The 14,555-nt window shown below is 32.4% G+C and overlaps 1 protein-coding gene across 12 annotated transcripts in view; it reads right to left on the bottom strand.

Moving 5' to 3' along the window:
* The window catches only part of Epha5 (EPH receptor A5), a 308,672-nt gene that overhangs the window by 141,286 nt on the left and 152,831 nt on the right, over positions 1 to 14,555 (bottom strand). For 4 of the 12 annotated variants that reach the window (XM_070012882.1, XM_070012884.1, XM_070012881.1 and 1 more), the window contains exons 4-5: positions 4,266 to 4,421; positions 362 to 697 (exon numbers count right to left, since the gene is read on the bottom strand). The exons of 4 other annotated variants lie outside the window; for them this stretch is intronic. In XM_070012882.1, coding sequence (XP_069868983.1) covers positions 362 to 697; positions 4,266 to 4,421 — 492 coding nt within the window. The remainder of the gene's footprint in view (positions 1 to 361; positions 698 to 4,265; positions 4,422 to 14,555) is intronic. 4 more of the 12 variants (XM_070012885.1, XM_070012887.1, XM_070012888.1 and 1 more) reach the window with 1 other exon arrangement.

The raw sequence follows: 14,555 nt of genomic DNA, 5'->3' as shown, positions 1-14,555 counted from the left end.
AGCACTGGAGTCACAGCTCCACATCCAGCTTTTCCGTTGTTAATTCTAGGTAAAAGCCTCAGGGACTTTTCTGCCTGGGCAGGCTTTGAACCACAGTCCTCTGATCTCATCCTCCTGAGAAGGTGGGATTACAGGCGTGAATCATTGAGTCCCGGTTAGAAATTTAGTTTTAATGTAAAAAAATATTACACATGTCCCTTCTCCCTGCTAAGAAAGCCTTAACTTTTACGTGTTTCAACAAGAAAAGCATTTTCAAGATCTCTTATCCTTCCATTGCTGACCTGTAGGATGGAGAGCCTCTGCATCAATAGCTCATTAGAGTGGGGCTCAAATTGGCAACTTAGTTGGGCATGACACTTACCTGCTTGGTTTGTGGTTACATTTACAGACACATACTGCCGGGTGCCAGGGCTCAAGTCGGACACTCCATTCACTGCCTCAATCTCAAACGTATAGTTTGTGTGAGCGAGCAGATCCACCATCATGACAGAGGTGTTTTTCAGGCCGATTTGCCGGGGGAGGTACCTGACATGATCGCCACACTCCTCACATACACCTGCATGGGAGTTGCACTTCTTGCATGCAATATAATATGACACATCTTTCCTTCCACCAGTGTCAGCAGGCGGAATCCATTCCAGAAAGACACTAGTTTCATTAACATTTGAGATGGCATTCCGAGGAGCTGAGGGGGGTCCTGGTTAGCAAAGTAAAGTGAAAAAAACATATTTTAAAATAATATTATTCAGGTATCATTTTCCACACTAATCCCTGGTCTGAAGAAAAAAAATCGATTTGCAGTTCATCTTTTTTTTTTTTTTAAGTTAAAGTCTAATTTGTAACAAATCATGTTAATGTTTAATAGGGACAATAGTAAAATCTATGCTCTAAAGAAATGATTTATTGGGGCACTAATTGGAAGCTACCTCAATGTATATATAAAATTAAGGGATAAAACTATGTGTGAGCCAACAAATCTAGAACACTTTTATGTTTAAAAGTGATAAGTGAATCTCCTTGGGGATTGAGCAAATTATTTCCTCATTCATCATTGGCATTAAACATAAAGTATCTATTAAGAAATAAGCACAGAAAAAAATGAAATTTTCTGAGTGCCTCTTAAAAAACAGTATCTGTAGCAAAAGATGGCCCTAGTTTACTTCAAATTAAATTATATAACTACTTGAAAAATCACTTGAAACTCTCTTCTAGATCAAGAAAGCAATGCAATTTCAGCAGTTGATCAACATCACAATCTAGAATAAAACTTATATTACACTCTGCAAGTTTGAATTTTGTTTAATTGAAAGTCTAAAACTTTAAGGCTATCCCTTGAAGACACTACAAAGAAAGAATGAAAAAAATTGTATGTTGAATGACTAATACAAGCATTTCGGTCTTCCATCATCCATTAAGGAATGAAAAGAAGTATATTTAACTAAAATTTTTCCATTGTATCCTAACACCTTAGAATCATATTAATGTAACCTTCCTAACATCAGTATATATTTGTTAGGCACATTATTTTTATCTGACTGCCAATCGAAATTAGATGCAATTTGAAAATATATTTGAAACTAAGAAAATCTATTTCAATAAAATTGAATATTTCCATTTAAAGTTTAGTCATGAGCAAAAATTTCTCAGATAAAAAGAATCTATTTCCCATTTGAACATAATTCTAACTGTTTCCAAACATAAAACTAACCTACTAAACAGAGCTAAATTTGATTGTATGATAGTTACATCTAAAGTAGATTTTAAGATATTTAGAGTTAAACATCTCAGTCAGTTGTAAATATTACATAAATTTGATGTTTTCAAAGAACAAAATAAACTTATATTTACTTCAGAGACTTAGTATCTCTCTCTACATGAATAAAATGGGGTCTGGAAGTATTTGAATGGTTTATAATCATGAATTAAACTTCTTAAAATTATCTAGTTTCATGTGTTGTTTGTGCTAAATAAAAAGAGCATTAATTTGTATCTATTGTTTATTAAGTCATGACTTCTAAGAATAAATTTAATAGTGTTGAGTTAATTATTATTTAAGGATTTAGATATAAAAATGCATTTATATTAAAGAACCACATAACTAATGAGTGACTAATCTTTATTTAATAGCAAAAATTTAGTGTGATCGGAATATTACATGCTAACATTGTGATAAAAGAATAAAATATATGAAACTATCTACTTTAGAAAGACGGTTTACTTTCTAGGATTTTTTTTCCAAGAGCAGAAATGTATAGAATGTACTCCATGTATAAAAAGTAATCAGTCTGACTTTTTTCTTTTGATTCTGCTACTAAAACCTCTTCAGTGTTTAAAATGAGCACATGTGCCTTCTAGGTTAAGAAACTCAAATTGAATTTCTAGATGTAAAATGTAAATCCCCCAAGTTATACACCTAAGAAATCTCACTGCTCTATTAGTAGACATTATATGTGAACTAATGTAGGCTGTTAGTTATATCCTTGGTTTAATTAGATCCATAATTTTGTTTGTTTTTATCCTTATAGGTTTACAAAACTTTATTCTCCATATTTTATATGTGTGTATACACTCTAGAATAAGTAAAGGAGTAGAACCATAAATGCAAACATAAAAATGAAAGACAAAGTTCAAGATATTCATCTGGAATAAATGAAGCCACCAGTGGATCATATACATTATTTGTGGTTCTATGGAGGCAACTACGATGGACACACTTTTCTAATGGGCATTTCTGATGCATAGGAAATAGTGCTAGTAAGATTACATGCCTGAAGACAGAGGAAGTGCAAAGCCTATGCTTATGGGCTTTGGTCTTGAAAGATTTACTAAGCAGTCCTTGCCACCAAAGCACAGCCTCTCCCCAATTCCCAAACATAATCAATATATAGAAAGGGAGACATATATTTATGCCCCAAACAAGGCAGGTAATGCCTGGCCCACTTAAGAAAACCACTAATTAGGAAATGAATAAAATTTTTAAAGATAATTTAGTACACTTTCCCCTCCTCCTTCATTATCATTCTATTCTCTGGCCTGCATTTTCAACATCACTGGGCATACTTTTGTTAACACTAACAAAAATAATTACTTAAATCTCCACTGCAAAATAAATAAGTAAATAAATAAATGAAGTCACTTTCAATCAAAGATCTCTTTCCAAGACTATGTAAACTAATGTAATTTAGTATTTTGTGGAGAAAATGTTCACTTCTAGTAATCATACAGAAGGAAAAAAATTTTCAAAAATGTTTAAGTTAAATAATAACAATGATTTGAGGAATTCTGAAAACATGTTTTACTGACTATACAACCCAGACACTATAGAATGCTAGCAAATTCAATGTGTGATTATTAGACAAGAAGAAATCTGTACTACATATGCTTAGAAATTAATAGTGACATTCAGATGTCTTTGTGAGCCTAAAAGAGAAGAGTGATAACTTACAAGGACCCAGCAGACTGTCAGGTTGGTTATAGAACTTGAATGTTACAGAAAGGCATTTGTTTGAGTTTTTACTTGTATCTTCTTTCATTGGCTATTGGGACTTAGCTTTTGGAAAACCCCTGAAAGTATTGTCACCAAGCAAACAATTGCATAAATATGATTTCCAGAAATACATGGAAATTCAATCAAAGCACTGATATATTTGTCCACTACAGATACATGAAATAAAGGCATAATAACAATGTTCCAGCAAGTATATCTGTATACTAGACACATGTTTCTAAGAAGAATCACTGAAAACTTAGAGCTGATTCAAATCTGATTTTGCACCCATAGTAATGCATGCTTTTTATTTGTTTTCTGACTTGTCAATTGCTTTCAAAATGGGCTACGGCTTTAGTGGAATGTTTTAACTAAGTAAAGGTGTCATTTAGTGCATAACTATATGATTAGAATTTTTTTAATGTCTTAGAAAGAAGAAGGAAACAGGTTTGACAAGGAAAGCAGACATGCTGAAGTCTTATTAGGTTGTCAAGATCACTAATGTAAACCACAAAATAGTGGGAGCAATTATGTATCTGTTACTCAAATGTTGAGCTTCAAGCATAGAGAAAAGGATGAAGCTTGTAATGGTGAGTGATAAAAATGACAAAATGTTCAGTGTGTCTTAAAGAAGATTGAACTTGAGTAACTATATTGAGAAGACTACACAGATGCCTGTTTTAGGGGGAAATGTTAAGAGAATGGTAACAGGCTCCATCATACTGCTTCTTCAGACTGGTGAAAGTTAGCATCACCAAATACCCATGGGTTTTCTTACTTGTGCATGCCATTGTGGGCGGGTCAGACTCCCTCCTGAAATAATCCTTTTCACAGACACAAGAGGTTGAAGCTTCCTCATGGGTGTAACTGTGAGGTGGACATTGGCTGCAGCTCTGGCTGTGAGGTGAGGCTTTGAAGAACCCAGGTCTGCACACTGTCAAAAGAAATAAGAGACTAAGCTTTTGCTAGGAACAGATGCACTGTTTGCTTTGTGAATAATGGATTAGCTTGGCTAGGATACACAGATTACAGAGAACACAGTCTTTGCATCAATTTCAAGAGTTTTACATAAGCTTCTGGATCATAAATGCCAGACTATTCATTCAGACAATCAAATATTTATTTAAAGTATTCAAATTAAACATGTATGGAATGTACATATGTTAATGATTTTTATGCTACAGGAGCTTATAAGAAATTATTTTTATAGAAGGCAAATATTTATATGTGTTTGAAGAAGAAGCTGTGCTTTGAATACAATTTTCATTTTATTATTAGTGCAACTCTGTTGAAGAAATTCAAATTATCCTATATAATCCTCAAATGTTATGCCACATAAAGCTACTAAATTTAATTAATTAATAGAGGACAGAAAATTTTCAGACTCTGTTTAGCCAGGGAGAATGTGTAAGTTTCCTAATACATCATCTATATGAAAGTAATTTCAGGAAATATCAGATTTTAAGCATTTGTTTCACATTACACTTATTGGATTAAATATTTTTCCTTTGATAGTCTTATAAAATAACAAATTCTGAAATAAGTGACATTGGTCAAGATGTTGTGTACTCACAAACTGACATGTTGAATTCAAACCATTACAAGTTAAGGAAGTTTTTAAGGATTTTTTTCTTCTGATATCAACAATAGTAATGTAGTGTACAAATTAATGATTGTTAAAAGTGAAATTTATGTCTTATTTGATAATTTTATACTCAGGATACATAATCATGTTTGATCATAGTGGGTATTCAGAAAGTATAATAAGATAAATGAATATATGATTGGCATGCTAAGAGATCGAACCTCAGTTATTTAGGATAATATAGACAGTGTCTTTGCTGATGATTTGTTAGCAAACATAAAATTGGTGATCAGATAAACTAAGAACTCATAATGCAAGTCTTTTTATTCTTTGATTTCCAGGGATTCATATGCTTCTTTCTGTTCAACCAAACTTCAGAACCTTTATTGCTCTTTCTGGACCAATTATATTAAAGTAATGGTATGAATACTTTTTAGGTCTTATTTTACACATGCTACTCAACTTCTTTTTTTTCTATTTTCAATATTCAGTAAATATAACAAAGAGTATTTATTCAAGTAATGATGCAATACTGAAGCTTAGTAGAAATAATGTGTCAGAGCTAATTTTTACATGTTATAAATGATCTCCGGGTTTTAGTAATCCATACTAAGGCTTTTTGCTATCACTATGAATAATCAGAAATTTGCAAAAAAAGAGAAAATACTTTTTTCAGTAGATTTAATTATAGTGATAATAAAGCCTTAATATTCTTAAAAATTCAGAGGGAATATGAAGGTATTTGAGAGATAAAAAGAGCTTTGTAATAGTATTAAGTGCATTCTTACAATGAAATTATTAGAAGATTTAAAATAATAATTCTTACATAGGACTGCTATAGCAGTGATTACCATACTTGGATTCTAAAATATTCAATTTTTCTTCTTCTATTTCTTTATCCATTCTCAATTTAAATCCTATGATGTGAAGTGTCAATCCACACATTCTCTGTATTTGGAATTAATTTATCATTTGTGAAACACTCTTTCCATTTTTGTTCCCCTGCCAGGTGGAAGACTAGAATTCAGGGTCTTCTGATTTAAGGAGACCTTTTATGACCACAGTTTTTAGGCTACACTGGCTTCATGCCTCTGGTTTTTGGCATTTTACTGATTAATTGAAGGTCAGAGTCTCACAGATTTGTCTTCTGGGGCTGTATTTGAACTGTGATCATCATGACAATGGCATAAGCCATTTTTCAGACACCTCTTCATGGGAACTTTTGAAACAGAAGATATAAATTTAAGTCAAATGGAGATAACAATGCTTTTCTGCTTCTTAGCTTAATAAATTCTTTTGATAGGTGTTGAGGGCCAAGAACTCCTTGGTAATAGAGAACAGAAGACACTCTTAAGATAGGTCAAGTTACCAGATGGCAAGTTAGATGTTCATTAGACTTTTTATTGTGTATAATAATTGTACAAAGCAGTAGATTTCATTTGGACATTTTCTCATATGCATATAAAAATGCTTGTATGTAGATTCCCCCAACTACCTTCCCTCCACTATCCTTCTGTCCACTTCCTATTCTGTAATAGCATTTTTTTACTTGTTTCTAGCTTACAGAGGGTGAATGTGGACCTAACCCTATCAGTAAATAATATATTTGTTTGAGACTTTATTTTATAGGTAATGGAAAATCATTGCAAACATTTGGTGAATTAACATACTGTACATTTGCAATAATTGCAGTTATATATAAGGAGATAATGAGCATAGTGTTTAAGAAATCATTTCACAACAGCACGGGGAAAATCAATCCATGGAAGTAGATTGCACTCTATTAGGACAGAAGTGACTAACTCTCCTTGCTATTGCAATGGGTCAGAAAGAAAGACAAGAGTAGATGACCTCAAGGAATTATTCAAAATTTACTAGATTGCATACTATGTTTAGTGATCTAGATGAGTGAAAATGCAATCATAAGAATAATTTTAACATGTTTGTGTTAAAGTGCTAGAATCAGTTTATTAGACTAGAGAATTTTAGATACAAAATGTATTTTCAGGATAATAATGATTATTTAATGCACTATTTAATGTGAGGGATTGAAAAAAATATAAATAAAGGTATAGTAGTTTAATGTAGTTGAATACTTTCCAAGAAAGTAATAACAAAGTGTAATATGTATTTCTTTAAGTTATAACTCCAGAAACTATTGGCCTACCTCTCTGTTAGACTTTCATGCCATTGTTTTGCCCTAAAGTTTAATTCACTTCCTAACATTAGTACAATTATTTTGTAGCTTTTTATCTTCAAACTTCTTAGAATCATTATTCCTCTGTTCATCTCTGAATCATATCAAATTAATACAACAAAACTTGCCTGTAGGGACAAAAACATACAAACACAGTATATTTTACAAAAGTCTCAGCGTCTTGACCTTGAGAATTAAAGTTAGCATAGGGATTCTATTTCAAACATTTCTCCTTGTTTCATTAGATTTTATACCTCCCCTGCCACTTCCAGTTTTCTGGTGGTTAATTGGAGATAAGAGTCTCATGGACTTCCCTTTCCCCAGTTGGCTTTGAACCACAATCCTCAGATCTCATCCTCCTGAGTAGCTGGGATTACAGGCATGAGCCACCGGTGCCTGGCCTATATGTTCTATTTTTAATGCTGAATAAAAACAATTCATGTATTATAAATATGTCCAACATTACATTTTATCTTTAAAAATGAAATTAACTACATCAATAGGAAACTTGTTTCTCAGTCACAACACAAAATTATCTACATTGTGAATGTACATGTAATTAAATATTAATGATGCAGTATTTTAAAGAATAGACACAAATACTGATGAACTATCTCACTAATTTCTTTAGAATTCAAAGGGAAGATTAAAATATGCTCATGCAATTGTGCATGAGAAACTGTACTTGTTCTGTTGGAAATAATATATGTAGCTATGAATATAAATATAGAAAATAAAAACAGAGAATTCAAGGGACACACATTTATTCAAATCAGTTTACTCCAAATGAGAATTACAAGGAATCATGTCATTTTGTAAATGTTCAATCCATAGTTTTAAGATGTTACTCTTTTGAAATTAAAACTTACCAATTAACGAAAACAACTGGCTAATGTAGTTCATTTGGTTAAAAAAAAAATCAACTATCCATTTCTAATTTTCAATGTGTAAGTGTCCTGCTGGGTCTCAAATTAAACAATTTCTGATGTCAATGTTTAGGAGTTTAATTCTTTATTCACAGATTGGGAAACTCATCCAAAGAAATAGATTAAAACTGTTTTCATGATATGGCTTATTTCTAAACGCTTCAGTCAGGCAAACATTATTTTCTGCAGCTGCTTATTTTATGTGTATTTATGTTTAGTTAATTTACTTTTTCTTCTTTGTTTATAAGATCTGTGTTTCAGAATTGTTCCATTATTTTCAGGGATTCTTTGTATGTCCTTAGGTATCTGGAAATCTCAATTTAGAAACCAGAATGGGTCTTGTTTTTTTTTTTTTTTTTTCAAATGCCAGAGCAAGAAGAATAAGGAAGCCAGAAAAATGGTAATTCTGAAAGCCTGATCTCACAGATGATTAAAAAGCAGAGCTCCCATTTTGTAATATGGGAATTTAGACATTAAGATTATAGACTCAATCTAAGTTAGATTATATATTGTGGCAAATTCCCTTTGTTCTGTTAATTATGATTAACATTCTTACATCATTTTTCAGAACAGGCTGTCTTGGTGGCCACATGACAAAGAGGTAGTATAACAGCAGAAGCCATATTATAAAACAAAATGAATATTTTTGTTTAATTTAATTTTATTGTAAAGGTGATATACTGAAGGGTTATAGTTATGTAAGATAATGAGTACATTTCTTGTCAAACAATCTAAGTGACTCTTATTCAGCAGGCCTACTAGTGATGGTCAGTGAGGAAAACTCTACATAGATTCTAATCATTTCACTAGCATAGTAATAATGTGAAATCTATAATATTAATATTTCTATTTTATAAGTGTAAGGCTAAGCAGGATACTTCAATTTTCAAAATGGATAAGTAGGGAATCAAGAAATTTAGTACATTTTCTACTCCAGACTAATGTATCCAATACAGCAGGGCATATCAGAAATAATGTTGTAATTAGTATAAACAAATTCAAAATGTTCACTCTATTATAATTTAAAATTTAAAAGATTGCCCATGATAAAGATTATGTATTAATGCAATCTCACAAAAAAATCTGTGAAAGTAAAATTCAACCCACTATTTCTTTTTTATTAAAGGAATTTTGGTAAAGTCTTTGTGCACATCCAAAATTATAATGCATTAGTGGTGCTGTGGCTCAAGTGATAGAGTGCTCACCTTGAGCTGATGGACAGTGCTCAGGCCCAGAGTTCAAAGCCCCATGACCAAAAAACAAAATTATAATGCATACTAATTTTTTGCACATTCTATATTGTAAGGTATATTAAATAGGTTTCATTAGGTAGCCGATGAAGAGAATACCACGCTCTATTAAGGCAGGAAAAGAAGTTTATTTACCGAACTGCTGCCTCCACAATGCAGGATGGAGAGGCATGGCTGAAAAAGGAAAGGAGTGACCCACCCCTGGGCGGGGACTTATCTAGGCCAGGGACAGGAAGAGGTATGGCCAGGTGGAGGAAAGGTGTGGCCACACTGGATCTGGATGTGACCTCAGGGTCTGGGACCCTCCTAAGGTCAGATGGGAGGCATGTGACCAGAGGTGGCCCAGGATGTGACCTAGCAGGAGGGGAAGGTGACTGCTTCCAGGTCTGCCAGTTACCTAGGTAACAGATACTGGGCAGAAACCTAGCCAAGGGGTAGGGAGGTGTCCCTGTGCAGACCTTACATATAGCTCTATATTACCATTTAGGAAACAATATCAATATTCTAGGAAATAATCTCATGTTATTCACTAAAAAAATATGAAATGGTAAACAAGAATTACAGGTAGTAGATTCTAATGACACCATATAAAACTTACAGAACTTCAGCATGTATGTTTCTCTTTTCAATTCTTTTTCTATTATATTTACTTTTTGTACGTTTTTAGGTCTTGGATCCCCCTAAACTGAATTAAAACTTTTTGCACTAAAACTAACACAAGTTAAAAAAAATAATTTGCTTAGTGTTATCTCAAAATTTGTATATTAAATACATGGGTATTTGGACATGGGGCCTTAGGGAGATTGTAATGAGGGGAAGTGATTAGTGAAGTTTGATGGGATTCCCTAAATTTCATATATATATATATATATATATATATATATATATATATATATATATATATACAAATATATACATATAATTGTAAAAATAGTGTACAGAGGGGTTACAGTTACATGAGAAAGATAATGAATCCATTTCTTATTGAGCAAATGATCAAAATATTAATATGACAGTATTTGTGTCTAATTGGTTTACTTGAGGACTTTGAGAAAAGTTAATATTTAGAATAAAGAAATAATACATTTTCAGGAATTATCTTGTAAAAGAGCTTTGAACTCTCATATATACCATATTCAGAACAGAACTTTTTTCTTTTTTTCATTCATGATGGGGCTTGACCTCAGCCTGGACTCTTTTGCTCAAGGCTGGTGCTCTACCACTTTGAGCCACACCTCCACTTCCCATTTTGTTGTTGTTGTTGTATTGGTTGTTAATTGGAGATAAGAGTGTCATGGACTTTTCTGCCCCAGCTGGCTTCGAACTTTGATCCTCTGATCTCAGTCACTTGATTAGCTAGGACTACAAGCATAAGCCACCAGCCCCTATCCTGATCAGAGCTCTTAAGCATCCCAGTATCACAGTATGCATATATCTGAGATAGAGGATTGACAGTCATATCCATTTAGATCCAAAAGAGAAACAGAAAACAACATAACTGTAATTTAGCCTTTGTAAGGAATTACATTATTTGGTTTCTCCTCTGAATCTACTGTATTTCAGTTAATATATCTGTATATACTTGCATACCAGGAAACGACGAGAATGTTGAAAAAGGTGACATTGATCAAGAAGAATTATATTCATGAATGGATTTGTTTAATGGCAGCTCCTTTGTACTTCTACTTAAAGGTATTACAAAATACTTATGAAACAAAAGAAAATGCAATGAATACATTTACAAGTCATCAAAGCTAAAAATATAAACAGCCCAGAATTAGTGATCTACAAGTGTAGTCCCTGCTACCTAGGGAGACAGAAACAGGATCATGACTTAGAAGCCAATCTTGTTATGTTACCAAGACGTTATATCAAAATCAATATAATTGGTTTGGAGGGGTGACTCAGGTGGTAGTATGCCAGCCAATGAGTGAAAGCAAGCATTAGACAATGAGTTTGAATCCTGGTCTTGTAAAAAATTATATAAAAACCTCATGACTGGGATGTAGCTCATGTGGTAATTTGCCTAGCATATGTAAGACTCACTGTTCAATTATAGCACATTAAATATAGATCAATAATTAAGTAAACAAGCTAGTAGCTATTTTATGATATAATTATGATTTTATATGTTAGAGATATCTGCCTGTTAATGGTAATATTTCTAGAAAAGAAATATAAAAAGAATTTTGTACATTACCACTACTTTCTAAATCTTTCCACTAGTGTTGTAATACTATGTATATGTGTCTGTTTATTTTAATACAACACTCAGAATCAATTAATATCTGTCCATTCTATGTTTCCAATTGTTAAGAAGCTCATAAAAATTTAACACAATGAAAGAGGTAACATAAGTACTAATCTGATCAAAGAAGTTGTATAATGCTTTCAGACAGGGCAAATTTGCATAAATATTTTCAGTCAGTTACTTTAGTCATGTGGAATGTTACTCAGTATCTCAGCCCAATACTTCAGTTTAATGGAATGTATGCTATATAAGTAGTAACTTGTTTAAAGTAATATAATTCCCAGTCCTTGATGAAAATACACAGTGAAAGCTTCTGTGAGCATATGAACACTTGCTAAAAAGACAATAGAAACAGGTTTCAAGATAATGAATAGAAAAAAAGTGAGAATTGTATGAAAAAGTTCCAGATGATTGAGTGCAATATCATATACTGGTTGAGTCAGATACCATATACTGGTTAGACTTCAAAGACAAAAATTTGGTAAGTGTTATAAGATGGATTTATAAGAACCAGACCTAAGAACACCCAATAGTGGGACATGGCAGATGTTCAATACAATTTTACTGCCATGTGTTCAAATACTGGGGAAAAAGGATCACTTAGAGATCAAAAGCACAGATATTGACTAAAAAATGTACTAAATACATTCAATAGTATCAGATGTTACAGTTGGGAATATTTAACATATCACTGACATTGCTCGTGATAGATGCACATGAAAAAATAGAAAAAATTATGTAAGGAACAGTTAATTTTAATAAACATTTAAACTATGATGGTTACAATGCTTTATGTTCATCTTACAATGAATCACTAATAAATGTCAACAAGGACATTGTGAATATGAGACATAGATGAATAATACAACCTTTTCTAAATTTATCCTATTTACAAAAGTTAAAAGTTAATCAGTTGCAAAATTGGAAAAATAAATAATTCAAAAGGCAACCTATGATGGTTTACTAGAATGAAGTGTTTAGTCCTATGATTAAACATGTCATGGAGTTTTATCTCTAAGCTTGCAGACAAAGATGAAAACAAAATAATTGTATGGTTTGGATAATTTGAGTAATCTGTGGTGAGTTTATGTGGTATTTGAGTTATATCATACATATTTGTTCTACCCACATTTTGCTCTAATCTAAACTAATAAAAATAAAATTGCGGCCCATAAGAAGCAACTAAATATTCTACCTAAGTATTTGTTGATATAAGCATGCAGTTAGTGGGATTTAACTATTTTTATGTTTTTCTTTAGCTATATTGAGGTAAAATAGTTTAAGTTCAATTCACAGTGAATTGTATTTTATGGCTTGATCCTCAATGATTAAGTTATGATGCCTACTTTAATCAATATTTACTAAAAACCAAACAGCAATTCCATAATCAAACCAAACCCTGTGATTATCATAGGTGCAAATTATACAACTTTATGCTTAAATATCAGTCCCCATTTTAGACCTACTATAATCCCACCTTATCTTCTCTCTAAGGCCTAACTCTAAGATTCCTAAAAAATATATGATGCTGTTTTTTCATTTAAACCTGTGATGGCCAAGCTATTGGTAATTGCAATGCAAGCTCTGATAATTGATATTGTTTTTACATGATATCCAGAAACATAAAATATCTTCATTGCCATTCCATGTTCCTTTTCACAGGAAAGTGTTCTATTTTTCCCCCTGCTTATGTTTATACTTTTTTTTGCCCTCTTACTATGCACTCTCTCCACATATTTTTCTTGTGTAAGAGAGGCAGTGAATAATGCTGTGATAAACATAACTGTGCTGATAGCTTTAGTATAGTCTTGTTTGTGATCATTTGAGTAAACGCCTGAAAGTGGGATTGCTGGGACATAGGGAGCTAAGATATGGAACCAACCCAGATGCCCCTCAGTAGATAAATCGATCAAGAAAATGTGATACACACACACACACACACACACACACACACACACACACACACACACACACACACACACACAAACACACACACACACACTGGAATTCTAGAATTCTATGCTTCCATCAGAAAGAACGACACTGCCCCATTTGTAAGGAAATGGGAAGACTTGGAAAAAGTTATATTAAGCGAAGTAGGCCAGGCCCAAAGAGACATAGGTCCCATGGTTTCCCTTATTTGCAATAACTAGTATATGTCTAGGAAAATCAGAAAAGGTCAAAAGCTATGTACATATGACCATATAAGATGATGTTAAGCAAAATGAACCCCAAGATAGGGATACAAGTGTTTTTTTTTTTTATTTCTTGCTATTGTTTTTCTTTCTGGATATTGTATTTATAATGTATTATGTGATTATTTTTGTTTCTTTTGTATGTTCTTCCCCAAGGTATAACCCCTGTTTTCACTGTATTTGATTCCAGTGTCCTGCATCATATATATATATATGCATATATACATATATATACATATATATATATATTTGATTCCAGTGTCCTGCATCATATATATATATGCTTATATGCATCATATATATATATATACATATATACATATATACATATATATTCATATACATATATGTATATATTCACTAACGATACAACAGAAAAGGACCTCATATCTAAATAACTCAAAAAATCAAATCCCTTCCAAACAAATCATCAAAAAAACAAATGCCACTGATTTTGGAGGGATAATTTTATAACCTGCTACTTTGCCAAATTTTCAAATCAGTACAAGTAACTTGTGAGTGGAGTCCATGGGGTTCGTTAAATACAACATCATGTCATTTTCAAAGCAGGAGAGTTTTACTTCATCTTTCCCTATTTGGATCCCTTCTATGTTTGCATATTGCTTTATTGCTCTAGCTAGGCATTCTAATACTAAATTGAAGT

This window comes from Dipodomys merriami, unplaced genomic scaffold (genome assembly GCF_024711535.1).
Source record: "Dipodomys merriami isolate MVZ:Mamm:240054 unplaced genomic scaffold, mDipMer1.0.p SCAF_9, whole genome shotgun sequence".
In the NCBI taxonomy this organism is placed as follows: Eukaryota; Metazoa; Chordata; class Mammalia; order Rodentia; family Heteromyidae; genus Dipodomys; species Dipodomys merriami.
This window is presented reverse-complemented; position numbering and strand designations above follow the sequence as displayed.